Source organism: Clavelina lepadiformis, chromosome 2 (assembly GCF_947623445.1).
Source record: "Clavelina lepadiformis chromosome 2, kaClaLepa1.1, whole genome shotgun sequence".
Lineage (NCBI taxonomy): Eukaryota > Metazoa > Chordata > Ascidiacea > Aplousobranchia > Clavelinidae > Clavelina > Clavelina lepadiformis.
The window spans coordinates 16,484,182-16,500,764 of NC_135241.1; the positions used below are offsets into that span (position 1 = coordinate 16,484,182).

Consider the following 16,583-nt stretch of genomic DNA (forward strand, 5'->3'; position numbering starts at 1 on the left):
GCAAACAGTTTGTTAGCTGTTTGCTGAACTTGAACCGGAATAGAGTAAAAGTTTGCAATCAATGCATGGATCGAAGTAAAAGTGGTCAAATGAAATTTTGTAAAACTTGAAACAGAGTTAAACCGTTTACAACTATGGTTTGAGTTTATTTTATTTTTTCCTGATGGAATGGACAGAATAGACATGGACAGTATTGATTTAACAAAATTTAGAAATATTGATTGGATTTATTGTGCACATGGCTGTTGTAACTAAAAATACTGTTATAGTTATCACTTCTTATAGCCATATAGTTTAAATGCAGAAGTTATATCACAATCTCAAACATATAGCAAGTGTTGGCCGGTAGTTGATCAAGAGTTTTGCTTGAATAAAAACCATGTATTAAGCCATAATCTTAATCACGTCTGTGCAGAACTCTGTATCCATCAAGTGATTTTTCCCGCATACGAAATTTCCATATTTTGTAATGTCGATGTAGTAATTGACAATTGACATCTTATATTTTAGGTAGTTAAATTGTTTTTTGTGACTTTTTACAAAGGCTTTTCAATTCTGAAATTCTATTGTAATTATGACGTAATTACTGTTTAGCTGTTTTCTAGACTCAACTATAAACTACGTATATTTCGGCTATTCTCCAACTCTCCTGACTGCATGTATATAAGCCATAACTTAGGAAACGATTTCTATCAATTCTAGGCGAAAGTTTTAGATAAATCAAACTGATGAACTTTGAGGTTTGTCAGTTATTTAACTTTCAGTTTCATTACATTCAAAGTAAACTTTATTTAAATGTACTCGGGGATACAAGAGGGCTTCCAGAATCTTTGAGAATCATGATTTCCTCATTGCTTTTAGTTTCTTGTATTGTTGTACAATATTGATATATAGACAAAGCCATACATTATTGAAAAACATATCACAAATTCACAAGTGTTGTAAGTTAAGGCGTTTTGACTCGTTCGAAACACAATAACTTTACTTTCAACCTTTTTATTGATCTTTGCTGATAACTTGTAAACGAAAACAACATTGACACTACTAAAATAAGATGCAAATACAAAGTAGTAGGTTATGGGTACATTTACAGCACTGGAACAGTAAACTATGTGTTGTTGGTGTGAGTAAGCAGATAGCGCTTTCTAAAATTGTTATCTTTGTATGTTGTAAGCATTAAGGGAGGTTGAGTTTCGTTATCATTTTCTACACGTTGACTCTATGCTTGATACTAAGTGCAATGGCCATGAATAACGACTTTTTATCGCTTTGCGCAACAGTATATTGACCAGCAGGATAAACGCCTGGTGTTTATTGTGTAGTGGTTTTTCTTAATAGTTCAAACACAGCTGTTATTCGTAATGAAATTCTATAGTGGCTTGAATATGTTTGCGTAAAACTATATCAAAGCTATACGTCTGGCCCTAAATGTTATAGCAACCAACCTAACAAGCAACCTAAAGCAACCACTCAAAAACACAATGCTTAATTATGTACAGTTAAAGTTTATCTGCGTGATCGGAATCAGAATCATCCGTTTGCATTTCAAATAATGTATTTTCGAAGCTTAATTCAACCCCACTGTCACGAACGGAAAATCTTCTTTTCGCCTGATCGTACCTTTGGTTGATCTTTGTCGTTTGAGGACGGCTTGCTGATGAAATATTCTCCTCGACATCTTTCTCAGATCTCTGCGCGCTTTCGCGATGTTTTGGTTGAGGCGAATTTTCCAGTAATTGGGGTAATTCTTCGAGCTTTGGAGCGGCCATCAACCCTGATCGGCGACCCTTATCATTGCCAGATGTTCCAGCTAATGACGACTTTCTACTGTTGGGTAAAGCTCCATGCATAAAGGAATATTTGGGCGTTACTTCTTTGCCAGCATACAGATTTTTTAAGCTAGAAATGCTGACACGGTGAGTACTCCGTTGATGGTGTACCCGCATTGCAGCCTCTTCATCATTATCGTCAATTCCTCTTTCTCCCTTCAGCCACCATGTCTTGGTATCTTCCAATCCCTAAAAAATATATTGGTTTCGATCATCAGTGATTGACAACTCAAAAAACCGGCACCGGCAAACCTGGCAATAGTCCTACGACTATAAATCGAAGTCATGTTTGGGAATGTACCTCTATATAGACCGTGTCTTTTCGTTGGACAGTGATAAAGGTCTCGAATTGATCCAACAGGGTTTTTGTATATGAAGATAAATGAATTTCTGAATCTGCACAGAAAAGTAAACGATGTAATAAGTAATGATAAAAAGTTCATTTGTCTGTTTGAGCCCGTGTCGAAATGAATTGATGTTATGGCAATTGTAACAGAAAAAAGTTATAGCAAAGGTGGGGAAAGTTTTCGCAGTCCGCAACCGTATTTCAGTGTATTGGAAATCAATTAGTCCACAACATAAATTTTACACATAAACAATATGTTGCAAAAATTTTTATGAATGTATTAAGTGAGAATAAAACAACAAACTAAAGCTACTTATTATAATTGTTGTCGAACTTTGTCAAAAATTGGTAAAAACTCGCAAGCAAATAAGAAATGTGACCTATTTGTAAGCGAGGAAATATTCAAAAGGCGGAACAAACTCCTTAAAAAGGACGCATGTGCACTAAAGTTTTCACTTTTCCTTTTTCTGACTTCGAGATTTAGGTGGCAAAAACGGCTATTGAGAAATGAGAACCGTACTAAATACCAAATTGTAGCTAGTGTGATTAATGTAAATATTGTGGAGAACCACCGTTGCATAATTTTAGTTCCCTACTTAACTACAGTACACTAAATGCATTAATATTAACTACACTAGCCTACATACTTACATTACTACACAATTGCAATGGGTACATATTGGTATTTCGCTACATGATATATTTACATTAACTACGTAAGTTGTATGAGCTATACGTTCTCGTTTTTAAAATTTAATTTTTAATGATGAATTGCATTTCTCTGGAAGATAGCATATATTAAGCATCATTATATTTGGGACGACTCTGAGAAATAGCATAGGCACACCTTCTTTACACAACACATAGTGTGACGTCAGCAAAGTTTATGAAGTAATGTAAGCTGCATTGACTTGATGCGATTTGAGTCGTGACACAAAAGTAACTCAAATCAAACAGGCATTTGGCTCGAGTTTGTAGAGAAATAACTTGATTGTAACGTTGCGCCAAAATATTTAGAAGGTGGGCAAAACAACAAGGACGTTTTTTTGTTCGCAGTGTTAACCACATAATAATTCAACGAGTCTAAATACAGGTTATCGTTTTCTTCTTGATCAAACATGCATTCCATAGAATAAAAGCATTTGCTTCCATACCTTTTCCGTTTGATTCTATGCTGGAAGCGATGTTGACGGTGTCTCCAAATAGACAATATCTGGGCATTTTAATACCAACTATTCCAGCCACTACAGAACCTGTGTGAATGCCAATGCGCAGTCGAAGCGGAGTGTCTGGCAGGTGACTACATAATTATTGCATAGCATCTGTTAAACCTTTATTGTGTTGTGGTATTTCTTTTATTGCAGTTAAGAGTAACAAGCTATTTATTAATTAACAATTACAAAACACAATTCCTAAAAATAAGTTTATTATGAAAATTAATATACATTAGTTGACCTATTAGGTTTCTTATTATAATATATTTACAATGTTATCATATTATATTTATTCTTATTACATTTAAATTGTCATTAACTACATAAAATTTACGGTATTTTAAAGGTATTCTTCACAAAGCCCCGGAAAGATAAAGCCATCCTGGCGATTTCCCTTGCATGCGTGTTACCATTCTCGTGAGGAAGACCAGATACTACCATGTAAGCATCACCGATGGTTTCGACCTTGTAATGATGAAGTGTACAGGTTAATGCCATAAATTTTACAGTACATCTCCTTATGGTTTTACAGCGTTTATGTATTTTAAGCATGCCCCAGAAAACCCACCTGGTTTCGCTATTGGCAAACTATGTAAACCAATATAAAACTATATTACCAGTTACTATCGTCTATAGCTGATTAACGAAATCTATTTTATAAATGCTACTAAAACTTTCAGATGTTAAAAGTATCAGTCAGGGATATTGAATCTCGTAAAATCAAATCTTTTTTCTAACAAAAAATGAAGTTATTTTGGACAAAATGTTATGTAATAGATTTAACAAAATCTTACTATGTGCTTCGCACCGTAACGTCTTATTACCTTAAACACATCAAACAAATCGATAATGGAATCAAACGCTGCATAAAGATCGTTTAGCATAGCAACCACTTCCAAAGGTTGGCTGGCATGGCTTAATGCAGTAAAGCCAACTATGTCACTGAAGAAAACTGTAACACTTTCGAAAGCTTGCGGTGACACTTCCTACAAAAGTAATCAGTTTGCAGTTTTTATAACTTTTCTCAAAGATAACGCATTGAGCAATGAGATAGAAAAGCCGACCACGACATTATGTTTATATAGTGATACTCAAATATAATTCAATGAGCATATTTTATAACCCATTTGTTAGTGCTTACTCTTCCCGCTTTAAGCCGATCCGTCACCGACTTCGGCAACATTTGGTAAAGCCAATCATCGGCCTTTTCTTTTTCCTGTTTGTATAGCTCAGTTTGTTCTATTACGTTCGCTTCCAATCGCTTCGAGTATTGCTCCAATCGCAGCAGTAAGTTGTCAAACAGGTTTTTTTCCCTGGCAAAAGTGTTCAAAGCCAAAACATAAATTACTAGCCAGTTACAAACACTTTAAAGTCGCAAAATCAATTACTTTTGGAAGGTGCCAATATCTCGTTGAATTTTTACAAAAGTTGGCCTTTCGCTTGGGTCTTCCGTCCAGCACTGCTTAACCAGTTTTCTTAACTCCGGCTTTACTACAGTGTCGTCGTCATCAGCTAAAGTTGGCCGAAATGCCCCGAAAGCATTTTCAGGTATGGAAAGCACCTTTGATACTTTTTCTGAAAAATTGTTTGAGTAGTCGCTGTGGCATGTCTGAAATCCGTTCGATTTAAAAAATCTACAAGAGTTAGTAAGCTTACCGCTGGGAGAAATAGATTCCAAGGTGTGGAAAACTCCTTTTCGGTAAATAATTTCTTGCACAATAATAGCAAAACTGTATACGTCTCTGGATTTTGGTGCGTGATGCAATTTATTAATTTCTTCTTTCTCCTGACTGTATCTCTCTGGATGACGTAGTAGTTCAGGAGCTGTCCATAGTTTGTCTACATATATAGTTGAGGGTATATGAACACAGAAATTAGTCACTCAAAAGCTGTTAATTCAAACTTACTTCTGCTGCGAGCAAATTCAGATTCAAACTCTTTAGGTGATTGTTCGCGAAACACCCTCAAACCAAAATCAGAAATTTTAACGGCGAAACGAGTGGTAATCAAACAGTTTGTTGACTTTAAGTTGCCGTGATGGTGAATAAAATGCTTGTGAAGGTAAACCATTCCTTTCACAATATCTTTTATCAAATAATTTCTGAGATAGATATAGTTTGTAGTTAACTCTTTCTTTAGCCGTTGTATGTAGATTGTAGACATGTGTACATTGTACAGTTGTTAAAAAATTGAGATTGCTTGCTTGTTCGTGTGATATCAGATAATGCTCACTTAAAATCATCCTCTAGTTCAAAATCAGTTTCTCCTTCCAATAAGTCCTGAAGTGATCCTCTTGAACAATATTCCATTAGAATGCAAGGATGAGGGGCTTCGTCACTAGCTCCAACAAACTTACAAATATGTCGGTGATTGATAAGGAACATCTGAGAAGAAAGAAAACTTGCTTTTTCATTTTCCGGACTTGTAAGCAAAGGAAGTCGTAAAAAAGCTTTTGTAATTTGAAAATCACCTCCTCAAGTTCAAGAAGGGTGGATCGATCCAAATCAATATGTTGTTCTCCAAATTCTTTGACTGCAACTCTGCGACCTTTATACTCTCCATTTTTAATATACGATTGTCTTTCAGCATAACCATAACCAGCTTCACTTCCACTGGTCATGGAATGAACAGATCCCTGATGTGATCCCTGAATTATTATCATAATCTTTAAAGCATGAAGAAAAAATGTGACTTCTTATTAGATTATAAAAACCTTTATCTTTTAGATTATAAAGTTAAAACAGATTTTTGTCGACGTCGTTGTTTAAATTCTGTGAATACCTAGTCCTAAACTTATGTACGCTGCTCTCACGGAAGATTATTGTATATAAACGGCCAAAATATGTTAGTTTTGTAAATACATCATGAACATATCTCAACTCGTTATAAGCTTACTAATCGCAAGAGTTTGGTAAACTTTTTTTAATGAAAGAGTTTTAAAAGTTACAGCACATAGCGAGTTGATATTTACAGCATGACTAAGATTTCAATAAAAGTCTTTCTAATAAGGTTGATTGTGAAGCCACGAGAAAATGCGGATTTGTTGTTTAGCATTCTTATAATTTAACTATTTTTTAATTTGCAAAGATACGAGCTAATTTATTTCACCCTTGATCCATAGAGCTCTCGTTTCGGTACCCACTCAATATCTTCCCACTTGATTTTCCAAATTTTCTTTTGAAGTCGTTTTTCCATTTGTATTTTTCTATAAACACATTTATTCTTTTTGACTATATAGTACTGTTATGTTGTTACACGTGAAAGTATAAAAATTGGCCCTAACATAGAGTAAGTTACTAGTTGGCTAAGCATATCAACATTCTGGTAATAACCTGCATCTGTAGACCACCACGGCACACACAACGATGATGACAATCGTGCATGCTGCAATGAGGTAGTATATCTCTACAAAAATGTACCGCGCAACATTTAGGCAAATAAAAATAAACACTTATACACATGATTGAAACCATTGGCGTAACCAGAAAAAAAAAATTGGAGTGAGGCAAATATTTGATGAGTTCAAGGGAACTATACAATACATATACAAATTTTATTTTATTTTCAGCAAAAGGCTCAACTTCGGAATCCAAACTTTGAAAATTTGGAGGGGGGGGCATGGCCCCTTTTGCCGCCCCCTGGCTACGCATATGGTTGATACATAATTACCTTGAATGTGTATTTAATTCTTACCATTTAGAGAAAATTGATAACTGCTGCATAATTCACCGCTGAAACCACAAGTGGGGAAATTGATAGGAGCCGTATTCCCCGGCCAATCAATTGTTCGAACTTTTTGAAAAGTTTTCGTAGTACCGGTGTAGTACAACGAGGGCTAAACAGCAAAGTTTCTTTCATTCTTTACTTTTATCTTACTTATGCAAATTGTTAACGTTAATCCTATTAAATGTGGCTGAGACTATACGACCACATTCATTTAGAGTTCATATGGCCCAAAAAGTATAAAAGATAATGATCTGCTGTTATTTTATAAACGGCCGTCATCCATTCAAAAGCCATCCAACATGGCTTGCTAGCACTGAGTGAACCTTCCCAATTATCAATTTTATTTTGTTTTTACCGCTTTTGGAATTTAGCAGTTTTTTAACCTCACAATGAGATGGCCCATATATACATCTCAAAACGATATTGCAAAAAAATTTCTAGTTATTTTTTATGAACTGAACGCCGCTGCTGGACGGTATCGAATATCGTATTATCATTTATTATTAAGTATCGATTATATGCAACATTTAATTGCGGAATATGCTTTAACAAGTCTCAGCCATGTGTGGTGTGTGATAGAGCTACTAATTGTTTCCATTAACATCTTAGTTCTTCTTGACTTATTAAAAAGAGAAAAATCGGTGTAGACCTCAAACTCTCCCGTGTTTGGGTTCATGTCCAGAATACTGTAATTCATTATTTGATCACCGTTTCTCGATATTGAGATAGTTCGTCCGAGACTTTCAAACTGGGTTCCCCACAGGCTCTCTGCAAATTGCTCGCCATTGTTAAGTTCATAGGAGTCATTGCAAATACTCCTACAAAAACATAAATAAGTTTGTTAGTATAACGATAGGAGGAATAAATCTAATTATCGCCTTGTTATTGTTTATGACTTTTAATTGCTTTCACACTACCCGGAAAACATTTTAGGAACTAATACTGAGGCAAGTATAAATGTAGCCTAATATACTGTACATCAGTACGACTAGAACGTTCTGCTGTGAGAAAGAGACTCGCCTTATAACCCCTATCATGAACATCCTGGTGGCGTCATAATAGTAACCGATAAAAGGATTTACATACTCCTCCTGCGTCGAGAGATCCATTTCACTTAAACGTTCTTTAACGAAATTTGAAAAGTTTTTGTATTCAGTTGTGTTGGGAGTAGTAAGCGTGACGACTGTTAACGCTCTCATAGCCTCTGTTGTGACGGTGTTATCAAAACCATCTGTAATAAATGGCAAAAACAGGAATAACATTACTAATTGTAACAGCAAGCAGCAACAGCAAGATAGATATTTAATAAAGACAAACAATTTTTTCTTGCTTATGTATATACTGTATAGCATGAATAGGTTATTGTGTACAGCTGAAATTCGCAGAAAAGTGATACGAGCAAGGATACGGTTTTGCTTTATGATTTATTAAGATCTTTGATCATTTTTTTCTTATCCGAGTGTTCTTACTTGAGTTGTCCGGGTTGCTAGTGTCTTCGGCTGGATGGTCGTCTGTGTCTGACCACGTATAACTTGTATTGGTGTTGTAAAAGTCCAAGTATATAAAGACAAAATCTCCGCCTGTCATGCCCATTTGGTAAGCCGTTTCTATGACATGGCGCATGGTTTTCCTTCCAACACACCAAATTGAAACTGAAATTGAATCAGTTTTCAATTGATGAATTTTCGAGAGCACAGTTATATACCTCCACCGGGATAATCTCACCACACAAAAAGAAGGCATATTGAAAAAAGACTTTCTAAAATTTTAGTACGACTTTGAGAATTTGGCTTAGTTTGGGCATGTGATATTGAATGAAGTTGAAGAAATTTCCAAAAATGTTAAGTTAGCATGTCTTTTATGAAGTTTGGATTACCCTGGTATAGTAGAATTAGGGTATAGGGACCACAATTTTTTGCCTTTTTGTAAGCTGATACAGCCGAACGAATTGTTTATTCGAATTCCGAAACGCGTCGCGAAATTATTGTAGAAACGATTTTTCCAATGCATTTCACCTCTTTAATCTGGAAACCTTGCTACCTGACTCTAAAACGGCAATTTAGAAACGAATATGTCAAAACAACAGATAAAAACACCCGCTAATCCGAATTTTGCAATTGTTAAATACCGTATTACGGTTAGTTTTTATATTTGATAACCTATAAGTTATTAATTGTTTTAGTCATTGGTCAATTTGCTAAATTCCTTTAGGATTACTTGAATTATTCTTTTTATACGCAATTAGGTCTTTAATACAGCTCCTTGTTGGAGTTTTAATGTAGTGTAGTCCTAAATGCATGCTATGTTTAAAAAATTGGTTTCGGTGTAATACTCTGTCGATTTCGATTATCTGGATGCCTCGCTAAATCGACTTTTTTTCTATGGTCCGGATAAACGAGGTTTGACTGTACTGTGTATTAGATAAGTTTCAAGTTTGGTTATTTAAACTAAGTAATTAACTTATCAAGTGTAACATTACATACCTAACGAATTAAGTAAAAGTAATACGGTATCTTTAAAAGCAGTAGCCTAAATTACTAAAGGACAAAAAAGTTGTTTATATGCTTAAAACCTCTTGCTTGGGTTCGAAAGTTTTGTAAAATCTCAGCTGCATTGTTCTCTATGTAATCATCTGTGTTGGCTAAGTAGTACGAGAAATTTGCAGTCCAATTTTCGTATGCAAATTCTTTTCTTATACCTTGCACCCAAGTACCGCAATCACCGATATCATAGTGTATGTAAGCACCATGCGAATTGTAACTGAAACATAAATAAAAATATGTCCAATGAGAGTTTTATATCGTTGATAAAATGTTTGCTGCTATTGTCAATAACTGTTGGTAATTACGACATACTTGGAATAGATGTACATAGACGTATTCCAGTCGTATCGTTTAAAGAATGCTACCATGAAGCTCCCTACGTCCCTTGCTGTTATGCCTGGTCTAACCATTGTCGAACAACTTGGGTTGTTCGGCTTCTCATCAAAATTTGTTGTCCTGTTAGAAACAAATTTCGAAGCAGAATCTTAACCTTGAGCACAAATATAACAAACTCTAATAACCTTGAACCGGGGAAGATGAGGGGCCAGCTCCAATGGACCCCAAGCGTTGAAACCCGACCAGCTGGATAGTCACAAGTTATTCCAATTATTACGTCAGATACATGGCTTATAGTTGTGTTGAATTGACTGCAGCTTTCCACAACACTTTGGTCATGAATATCAGATGTAATGATAGGAGCCCAAGATGCATTGCACTTTGTATCATCGTAGGTAACATGGATTTCAGTGTTCTAAATTACGACCAATTAAAAATCTAATTCCGGTTTCAACCCGTTTAAAGTTAAAAGTAACTATTGTTATGTATATTTTACTTAGATTTACTCTTAATAAACTTGTCCGATTTCCATTTGGAAAAGCTGAAACTTCTTCAATAACATCTGAAAGCGCTGTTTCTACCGCCAATTTCGCTTTTGTCTTTGAGAATTTAAACTTGTTCACAAAAGGTACCAGCACCCAAACGTTGAAAAGGTATTTCACATCACTGGTAGTGCTCATGTTTGGTGAAGTACAATGTTCCACCACGTTTTCGGATATCGTTGTTACCACAATGCAAGAAAATGCTAACGCAAACATAACACTTATAACGCTATTGCGGGCCATTAGGCAAAATTAGTTAATAATTTACAAAAATACTGCTTTGCCAAGTTTTGCCTTGAAAAAGAAATATCAAAACTTTATTCATTAGTTGTTAGAAAGTTAAAAAACTCTGAAATAAACAACAAAAATCTTTTCCAGGGTCACGTATGCTTACTCTTAACTGCTACCGTCACTGCCCAAGCATATCAAAGACTTGTTTCAGCGCTTTAATTGAGAAAATTAGTACATCTCGCACCTGTGCACGATTTTGATAAATGAGAATTAAATTACCATGATGGTCTAACCGCAATATGCCTGCCCTGTTATAGAGGTTGGTTTGCTCTGAGATGAATGATTAGCAAACTTAAACCTGTCGTCCTTCTCATAATACTGTATCCCCTTTCAACATAAGCTAAGTGCTACGGAAAAAAACCTTTAGCAAACATCGTTTCTGGGCGAGTGAACTTATTAATTATTATCGACACTTATCAGTCGTTTTTATTTATTTTATTGCGTAACTTTGGACTACAAGTGCACACACAAATATTGGTATTAATGTAAAACCAAATACTTGAGCCTATTGTATCCCCACTACCCAAAAGCCTAAAGTCATTCAAATTGTGTAACGTGTACAATTTTTCTATTTTTGGTAAAATGACAGTTACAAGAACTTCCCAAGGTTAATCAAAACTCGACCGCCATGTTTGTCGTAAAAGCCAAATATTTACACGTTTTATTCAGTTTGTTTCAGTGAAATTTTGGTTTGAAGCATATTGCTTGACAAATAACGAGCAAAACGCCATTTTATCTAAGTTAATGATGTTTTTTTTATCATTTTTCGGATTCACTGTTAGACTGTAAAGCTCACAACTGTTCGATTACAAGGCTGACGAGTGTTTGACTGAAAATTTTTAGCAGTGCGTTATCATAAATAAACAATGCTACCTGATAAGACTATCGATGTCCAGGAAAAAGTTCTTGAGAGTGTTCTTTATATCTTTGCTCAAGATGACCTGTCGTTTCTTTATTTGTTTGTATTTCTAATACACATAATAACATCATACGACAGTGGGTTATTTTTACATCTGTATTGCAGTATTAATGCTTTCGAAAGTAAAAAGAAAATAGGGCTAAACTATTTGTTTATTTTATTTTTTTGAATTAGCAGTCGACTATGGAACTAAAAATTTCATTGAAAAATAATATATCTTTGCGTTTAAGCAAGTTGAAAAGTTTTATTTTTTGATAATAATCTTAGCACATATCACACCACCTTATGTTCGATAAGCAGTTGTTAGTCATTTTTTCTTCTGCGTCCTCTAGCGGTAGGCTCTACAGTAAAGTACGTCGATTAAACGAAGTTAGCCGTTCTGCTTTCCAAAGACTTTCATTGTCACGAGAGAAAGAGAAATACAGAATATTTTATATCTCAAATTACGGACGTGCTTGACATATTTTAGCCCCTATTTTCTATATCACCAGAAAAATCGCTAAATTGTGTTTCAGTGTTTAGTGTTTCTTTTCAACTTTATATTCTATGTATGTCATATCGACGTTTAGTAAAACTTTTGCTATGATATACAACACATGCACGCAGAATTACGACAAAATATGTTCCAATGACATAATGTAGCCTACCCCAAAGATTTTCTAAGACCTATTGTGTGTTAGATAAAGACGTAAAGTTAATGTAACATAATTTAGTTCATGTGTAGTATAACTTTGGCATAAAATTATACTATTGTTCTTGTCTTTAGTATAAATGTCTGCAGGATTTTATTAAAAATCTAACTTCACGAACAGTTTCTTTTTTAATTCTAGTTATACTCAATAAACTGTTAGCTAATTTGTTTCATTTGGTGATGCTTATTACTATTGTTCGGAAAATGATCTCATTTTTGATGGAATTCCTGTGGGATCTTGCTTTTGTGATTTCTTGTTAGGGAAAGTTGATTAAGACGGAAGTTGCGTCGAATCTGCTACACCGCATTTAATTATAGCCTAAGCCATATTTTTGGACATGGCTTAGGCTTTTGTTTATATACCAGACAATGCTGGCTGTATAGTAATACTTTCAACGAGCTTGATAAATACATATAAGATTTTTTGTTATCAATTCTTTGATCGTTAGACAATTTATTCAATCATCCAGCTGTCCAACTCTTGATGTCATAAAATATTTTGGAATATATATCGCATGCAATTAATCCAGTACAGGTAGCCAACTATTGTAGATTCCAAGAATTGGTTTACAGGAATTGTTTGTTTGAAATTAAGTTGTTGCTTCTCTATTTCAATAAAGTGTATATTGTGAATTTTCGTTGCATATTATTAGAAAGCACGACCTTTGCCTAAGCTTAGCAACTAAACTTGGTCTTTTCTTAAATTTTGGAACCATAAAATGAAAACTTTTTTATAATCATACAGAATGTATAATAAAAAAGTTTTTGCAAGTACAGTAGCGTTAGGACTTTTCTCCTTTATTGTATTCCTCAAGCATGTCATCTGATTCTTCTTGAATTTCAGTAAGTGGGTTTCCAACAGGCAGTGCTTTATCTTTTGGGTCATCTAACGCTACAAGGGAGCAAGTAGACGACAAAGAATCTTGAACGTTGTAATCTACAGAAAAGTGAGTTCTGGTTTTAGTTTTCACATTACCATGGAACATTCGCAAATGTGTTTTTTTTTTTCTGGATAAAGTTTTAGTTCGATTTTTTTTTCAGTTAAACTTTAGTTCTTTAGTAAGTAGTCTGTCATACCTTTCATTCTAACTTTTGCAACGTGAGCTAGTTTCGTTCGCTGTCGAGGAAATTCTTTTAAAACCTCATTGAAGTGATCAACGGATAATGAATAAAGATAGCAATATGTGTCTGCTGTAACACTTGCAACCCGCCGAAGATTTTGCTGCCAGATTGATAAATATGTAACATTGATTTTCCAAATTCTTGAAACAATTCGTTTTAACGATAGCTTTAGGTTGTAAAAGTGGGTTGTACCTGAAGTAAAGCTATCTCCCCAAAATAGCCACCATCGGACAAACTCTGTTCAATGTTATGTTTAGCAGAACGTATCGTGACAGTTCCACGGTTAATAAAATACATTTTACTACCGACAGATCCCTCCTGTGTTTTAGAGTACAAAATACAGCATTGCTTGGTGATTTTTTATCGAACAGGAACTATTGATTATAAACAACAAAGTAGGCTAGGTTATGATAACTTACCCTCACGATTGCTTCATTCACGAGAAAAACTTCAAACTCCAATTTTCCCAAGACCGAGTTTACAAAGTTGGGATCTGCCTCGTGAAAGAATGGCACTTGGTCCACTAATTCCTTGCAGTTAAAATTAATTATCTGTCCAACATACACGACTTGGTGACACAGTCTTGAAGCTGTTACAGGTTATTCCAAACAAAATAACCTTGGTTTTAACCCAGCCTTACCTCTTCTCTTAAATTATGATTGAGTTCTTTCAGAATCATTTCCTCGTTGAACATTTTTCCTTGAAACCTATTTTCATAGTAATCCGAGATGCGATGGCGTAAGTTAGTCGGTAATTTTCGAAATTGCATGTATTCTTTTACCTGCATGTACTATAGAAAAATAGAAAATAAAAGATATTGATTGAAAGAAAATACAACCGTGTTTAGCTGCTTGCGCGTGAGTTATACCTTTTCCTTGTATGCACGCTTTGACGCGTCCATGGATTGAATGAGAGATGTGGCGTTGCCAATGAACATAGCAAAGCACATCGCTCCTGAGCACATGCTCACGTACGTGACCCAGACATCAACAAGCCCGTGAGGAGGAAATTGCCCGTATCCAATGCATAACATATGACTGGTCGATTTAAAAACGGACCAGGAATAGCGCTCCCAAACAGTTACGTTGCTTAGCTACAAAGGCAGGCTTGAAGATTACAATGCATACCAAATTGAAAGTATTAGGCTATATTTTGGTTTCATTTCTACCGTAAAGTAAAATTATACTGACGTGTAAATTGCGATCTCGAACCCACGTTTTTTCTGGAAAATCCAGGAACATTGGCACCATGTATTGCAAACATCCATTGAAATGACAAATGAATAACATAAGCATAATGAGATTGAATATGCGAGCAAAAGCGAGTGCCATCTCGTATTGAAAGTTGAAGATCTATTAAATATAGTAGTTGGCTAAAAATCAATAAACTACCAGCTAATGATAAGATATTGAAAAAAATAAATCTGAAGCAAGATAGGCCTATGTAGACTATATAAATATGTCGATAAACGCCCATATACCTCTTCCCATTGCTTCATGTAGCGAATAAATCGAGATAAACGTAGAAGACGCAGAAGCGCAAGAATTTTTGCCAGACGAAGAAGGCTCAGAGCTTTCAGCCCGGACTCCGCCATTCCTGATGCACCTTCCTGATATAGTTCAATTCTTATATTCTTATACTTAGTAAGCAGTAGCTTATATAAAGCTGATATCAAGTTTAGGGCAGGCTACGTTTTAGCCAAGCTGAACAAATTTTCAGACCTTTACAGCCTAACTATTTCTGTTAAGATTTTTTTTATTAGATAACAGTAGATTATCGCTCTATACAATATTGGCATTTTCAGTGCAAAGAACTTACAATCAGCGTAAAAACGAGATCAAACGGAAAAGTGGAAATGAAGTCAATCGCAAACCAGCTCTTCAAATAAATACTTCTAATTTGCGCAGGTTCAAGTACGACATCGCTATCTGGTCCATCCATTACTATACCAGTTCGAAAATTAAAAATTATATCAGTCAGAAACCAAATGTCGGAAACGGCCTAAAAAATAAGATTGAAATGTCAATACAATGATTGTATCGCGTTCATCACTTAATACTCGATGTCAAGTGCGTTACTAGAACTTAAAACTTACTTTGAAAGGCAACCATGCTGTTTCATCGTCTTTCCAAAATGAAATAGCTACTGGAATGAGAATAATATTGATCAGAAGTAAAATCAAAGTAGTAGAATCCCATATTAATCTAAAATTACTGTAAGGATGAATAATCCATTTCCCTGCTTGCTTCAACCGCTCCTGTTCTTCAATAACAGCTTTTTCACTTCCGTACAGTTTAAGCGACATTTTGTTTATGGGGATCGACATTGAGCCTGTTACTCCCCCACGAATGGATTTTTCTGGATGCAAAAGTGCGCTTGTGATGCTATTTTGATCATTGGGTACCAGTGATCGTGTTGATACAAGTCTTTCTATTTCTTTCCTTTCCTTCTTTAGAGCTTCCTGTATTTCCGCTTCTTCCTCGGCCTTTATGATAAGGTCGATTTGCTGACTTTTTCTTCGAACTAGTATTGGATCCATGTTCATAGCCAAGTAATTTACGGTCGATTCGTCTTTTGCACCATTTTTCAAATAACTATTTATCTGGTCTGTCGACGTGCACTCTTCAACGTCGACCGTACAATTTCCTGCTTCGGTACTGCTCTCAGAAACCAAAACTATAGCAGGATTGTTAAATACATTCTCAGCATCATCGCCTGTGGATGTGGCGCCCACCTTCCTTTTGGAAGACATATTAATTAAAAGACAACTCCACCTTTTGCGGAGTTTGTGTACTGTAAGGCGACAAAAAAATTCCCAAAAGAAAATATTCCTGTTTCAATATCACAAACGTTTCAACAAGTAAATCGTTTTGCATCGAACAAAGTTGAAATTATCATCAAAGAATCGAAACAATCATACGTAATAGACGTTACCACAATCAAAAAAGGATATTATAGCTCGTTATGTCAAACCGTACTTTGCCAACATAATGAAATTCACTGTCATTCTACCCCGGTTACTTG

The 16,583-nt window shown here is 35.2% G+C and overlaps 2 protein-coding genes across 4 annotated transcripts; both read right to left on the minus strand.

The window, feature by feature from the left end:
* Positions 1-859: 859 nt before the first annotated feature.
* LOC143447159 (atrial natriuretic peptide receptor 1-like) lies at positions 860-10,823 on the minus strand. The gene is made up of 21 exons (XM_076947107.1): positions 10,501-10,823; positions 10,180-10,409; positions 9,971-10,114; positions 9,688-9,875; positions 8,585-8,767; positions 8,136-8,346; positions 7,765-7,933; positions 7,083-7,224; positions 6,722-6,794; positions 6,498-6,594; positions 5,860-6,036; positions 5,622-5,773; positions 5,297-5,490; positions 5,046-5,228; positions 4,778-4,964; positions 4,531-4,702; positions 4,214-4,375; positions 3,724-3,854; positions 3,330-3,475; positions 2,131-2,225; positions 860-2,018 (listed from the first exon to the last, which is right to left on the minus strand). Exons 1-21 carry the CDS (start codon positions 10,777-10,779, stop codon positions 1,500-1,502), a joined length of 3,834 nt encoding a protein of 1,277 aa, XP_076803222.1. The 5' UTR covers positions 10,780-10,823; the 3' UTR covers positions 860-1,499.
* A 2,116-nt stretch (positions 10,824-12,939) lies between these two features.
* On the minus strand, positions 12,940-16,466 carry LOC143445674 (potassium/sodium hyperpolarization-activated cyclic nucleotide-gated channel 2-like). Of its 3 annotated transcripts, none has more exons than XM_076944940.1 (11): positions 15,655-16,466; positions 15,378-15,560; positions 15,040-15,168; positions 14,750-14,911; positions 14,428-14,652; positions 14,200-14,349; positions 13,979-14,110; positions 13,752-13,877; positions 13,515-13,659; positions 13,213-13,374; positions 12,940-13,043 (listed from the first exon to the last, which is right to left on the minus strand). In XM_076944940.1, exons 1-10 carry the CDS (start codon positions 16,309-16,311, stop codon positions 13,220-13,222), a joined length of 2,064 nt encoding a protein of 687 aa, XP_076801055.1. In that variant the 5' UTR covers positions 16,312-16,466; the 3' UTR covers positions 12,940-13,043; positions 13,213-13,219. The 3 variants fall into 3 exon arrangements, with proteins under 3 accessions (XP_076801055.1, XP_076801056.1, XP_076801054.1); XM_076944941.1 differs by lacking the exon at positions 12,940-13,043 and having other exon boundaries at positions 13,153-13,374; positions 15,655-15,704; positions 15,774-16,466; XM_076944939.1 differs by lacking the exon at positions 12,940-13,043 and having other exon boundaries at positions 13,153-13,374.
* Positions 16,467-16,583: the final 117 nt, after the last annotated feature.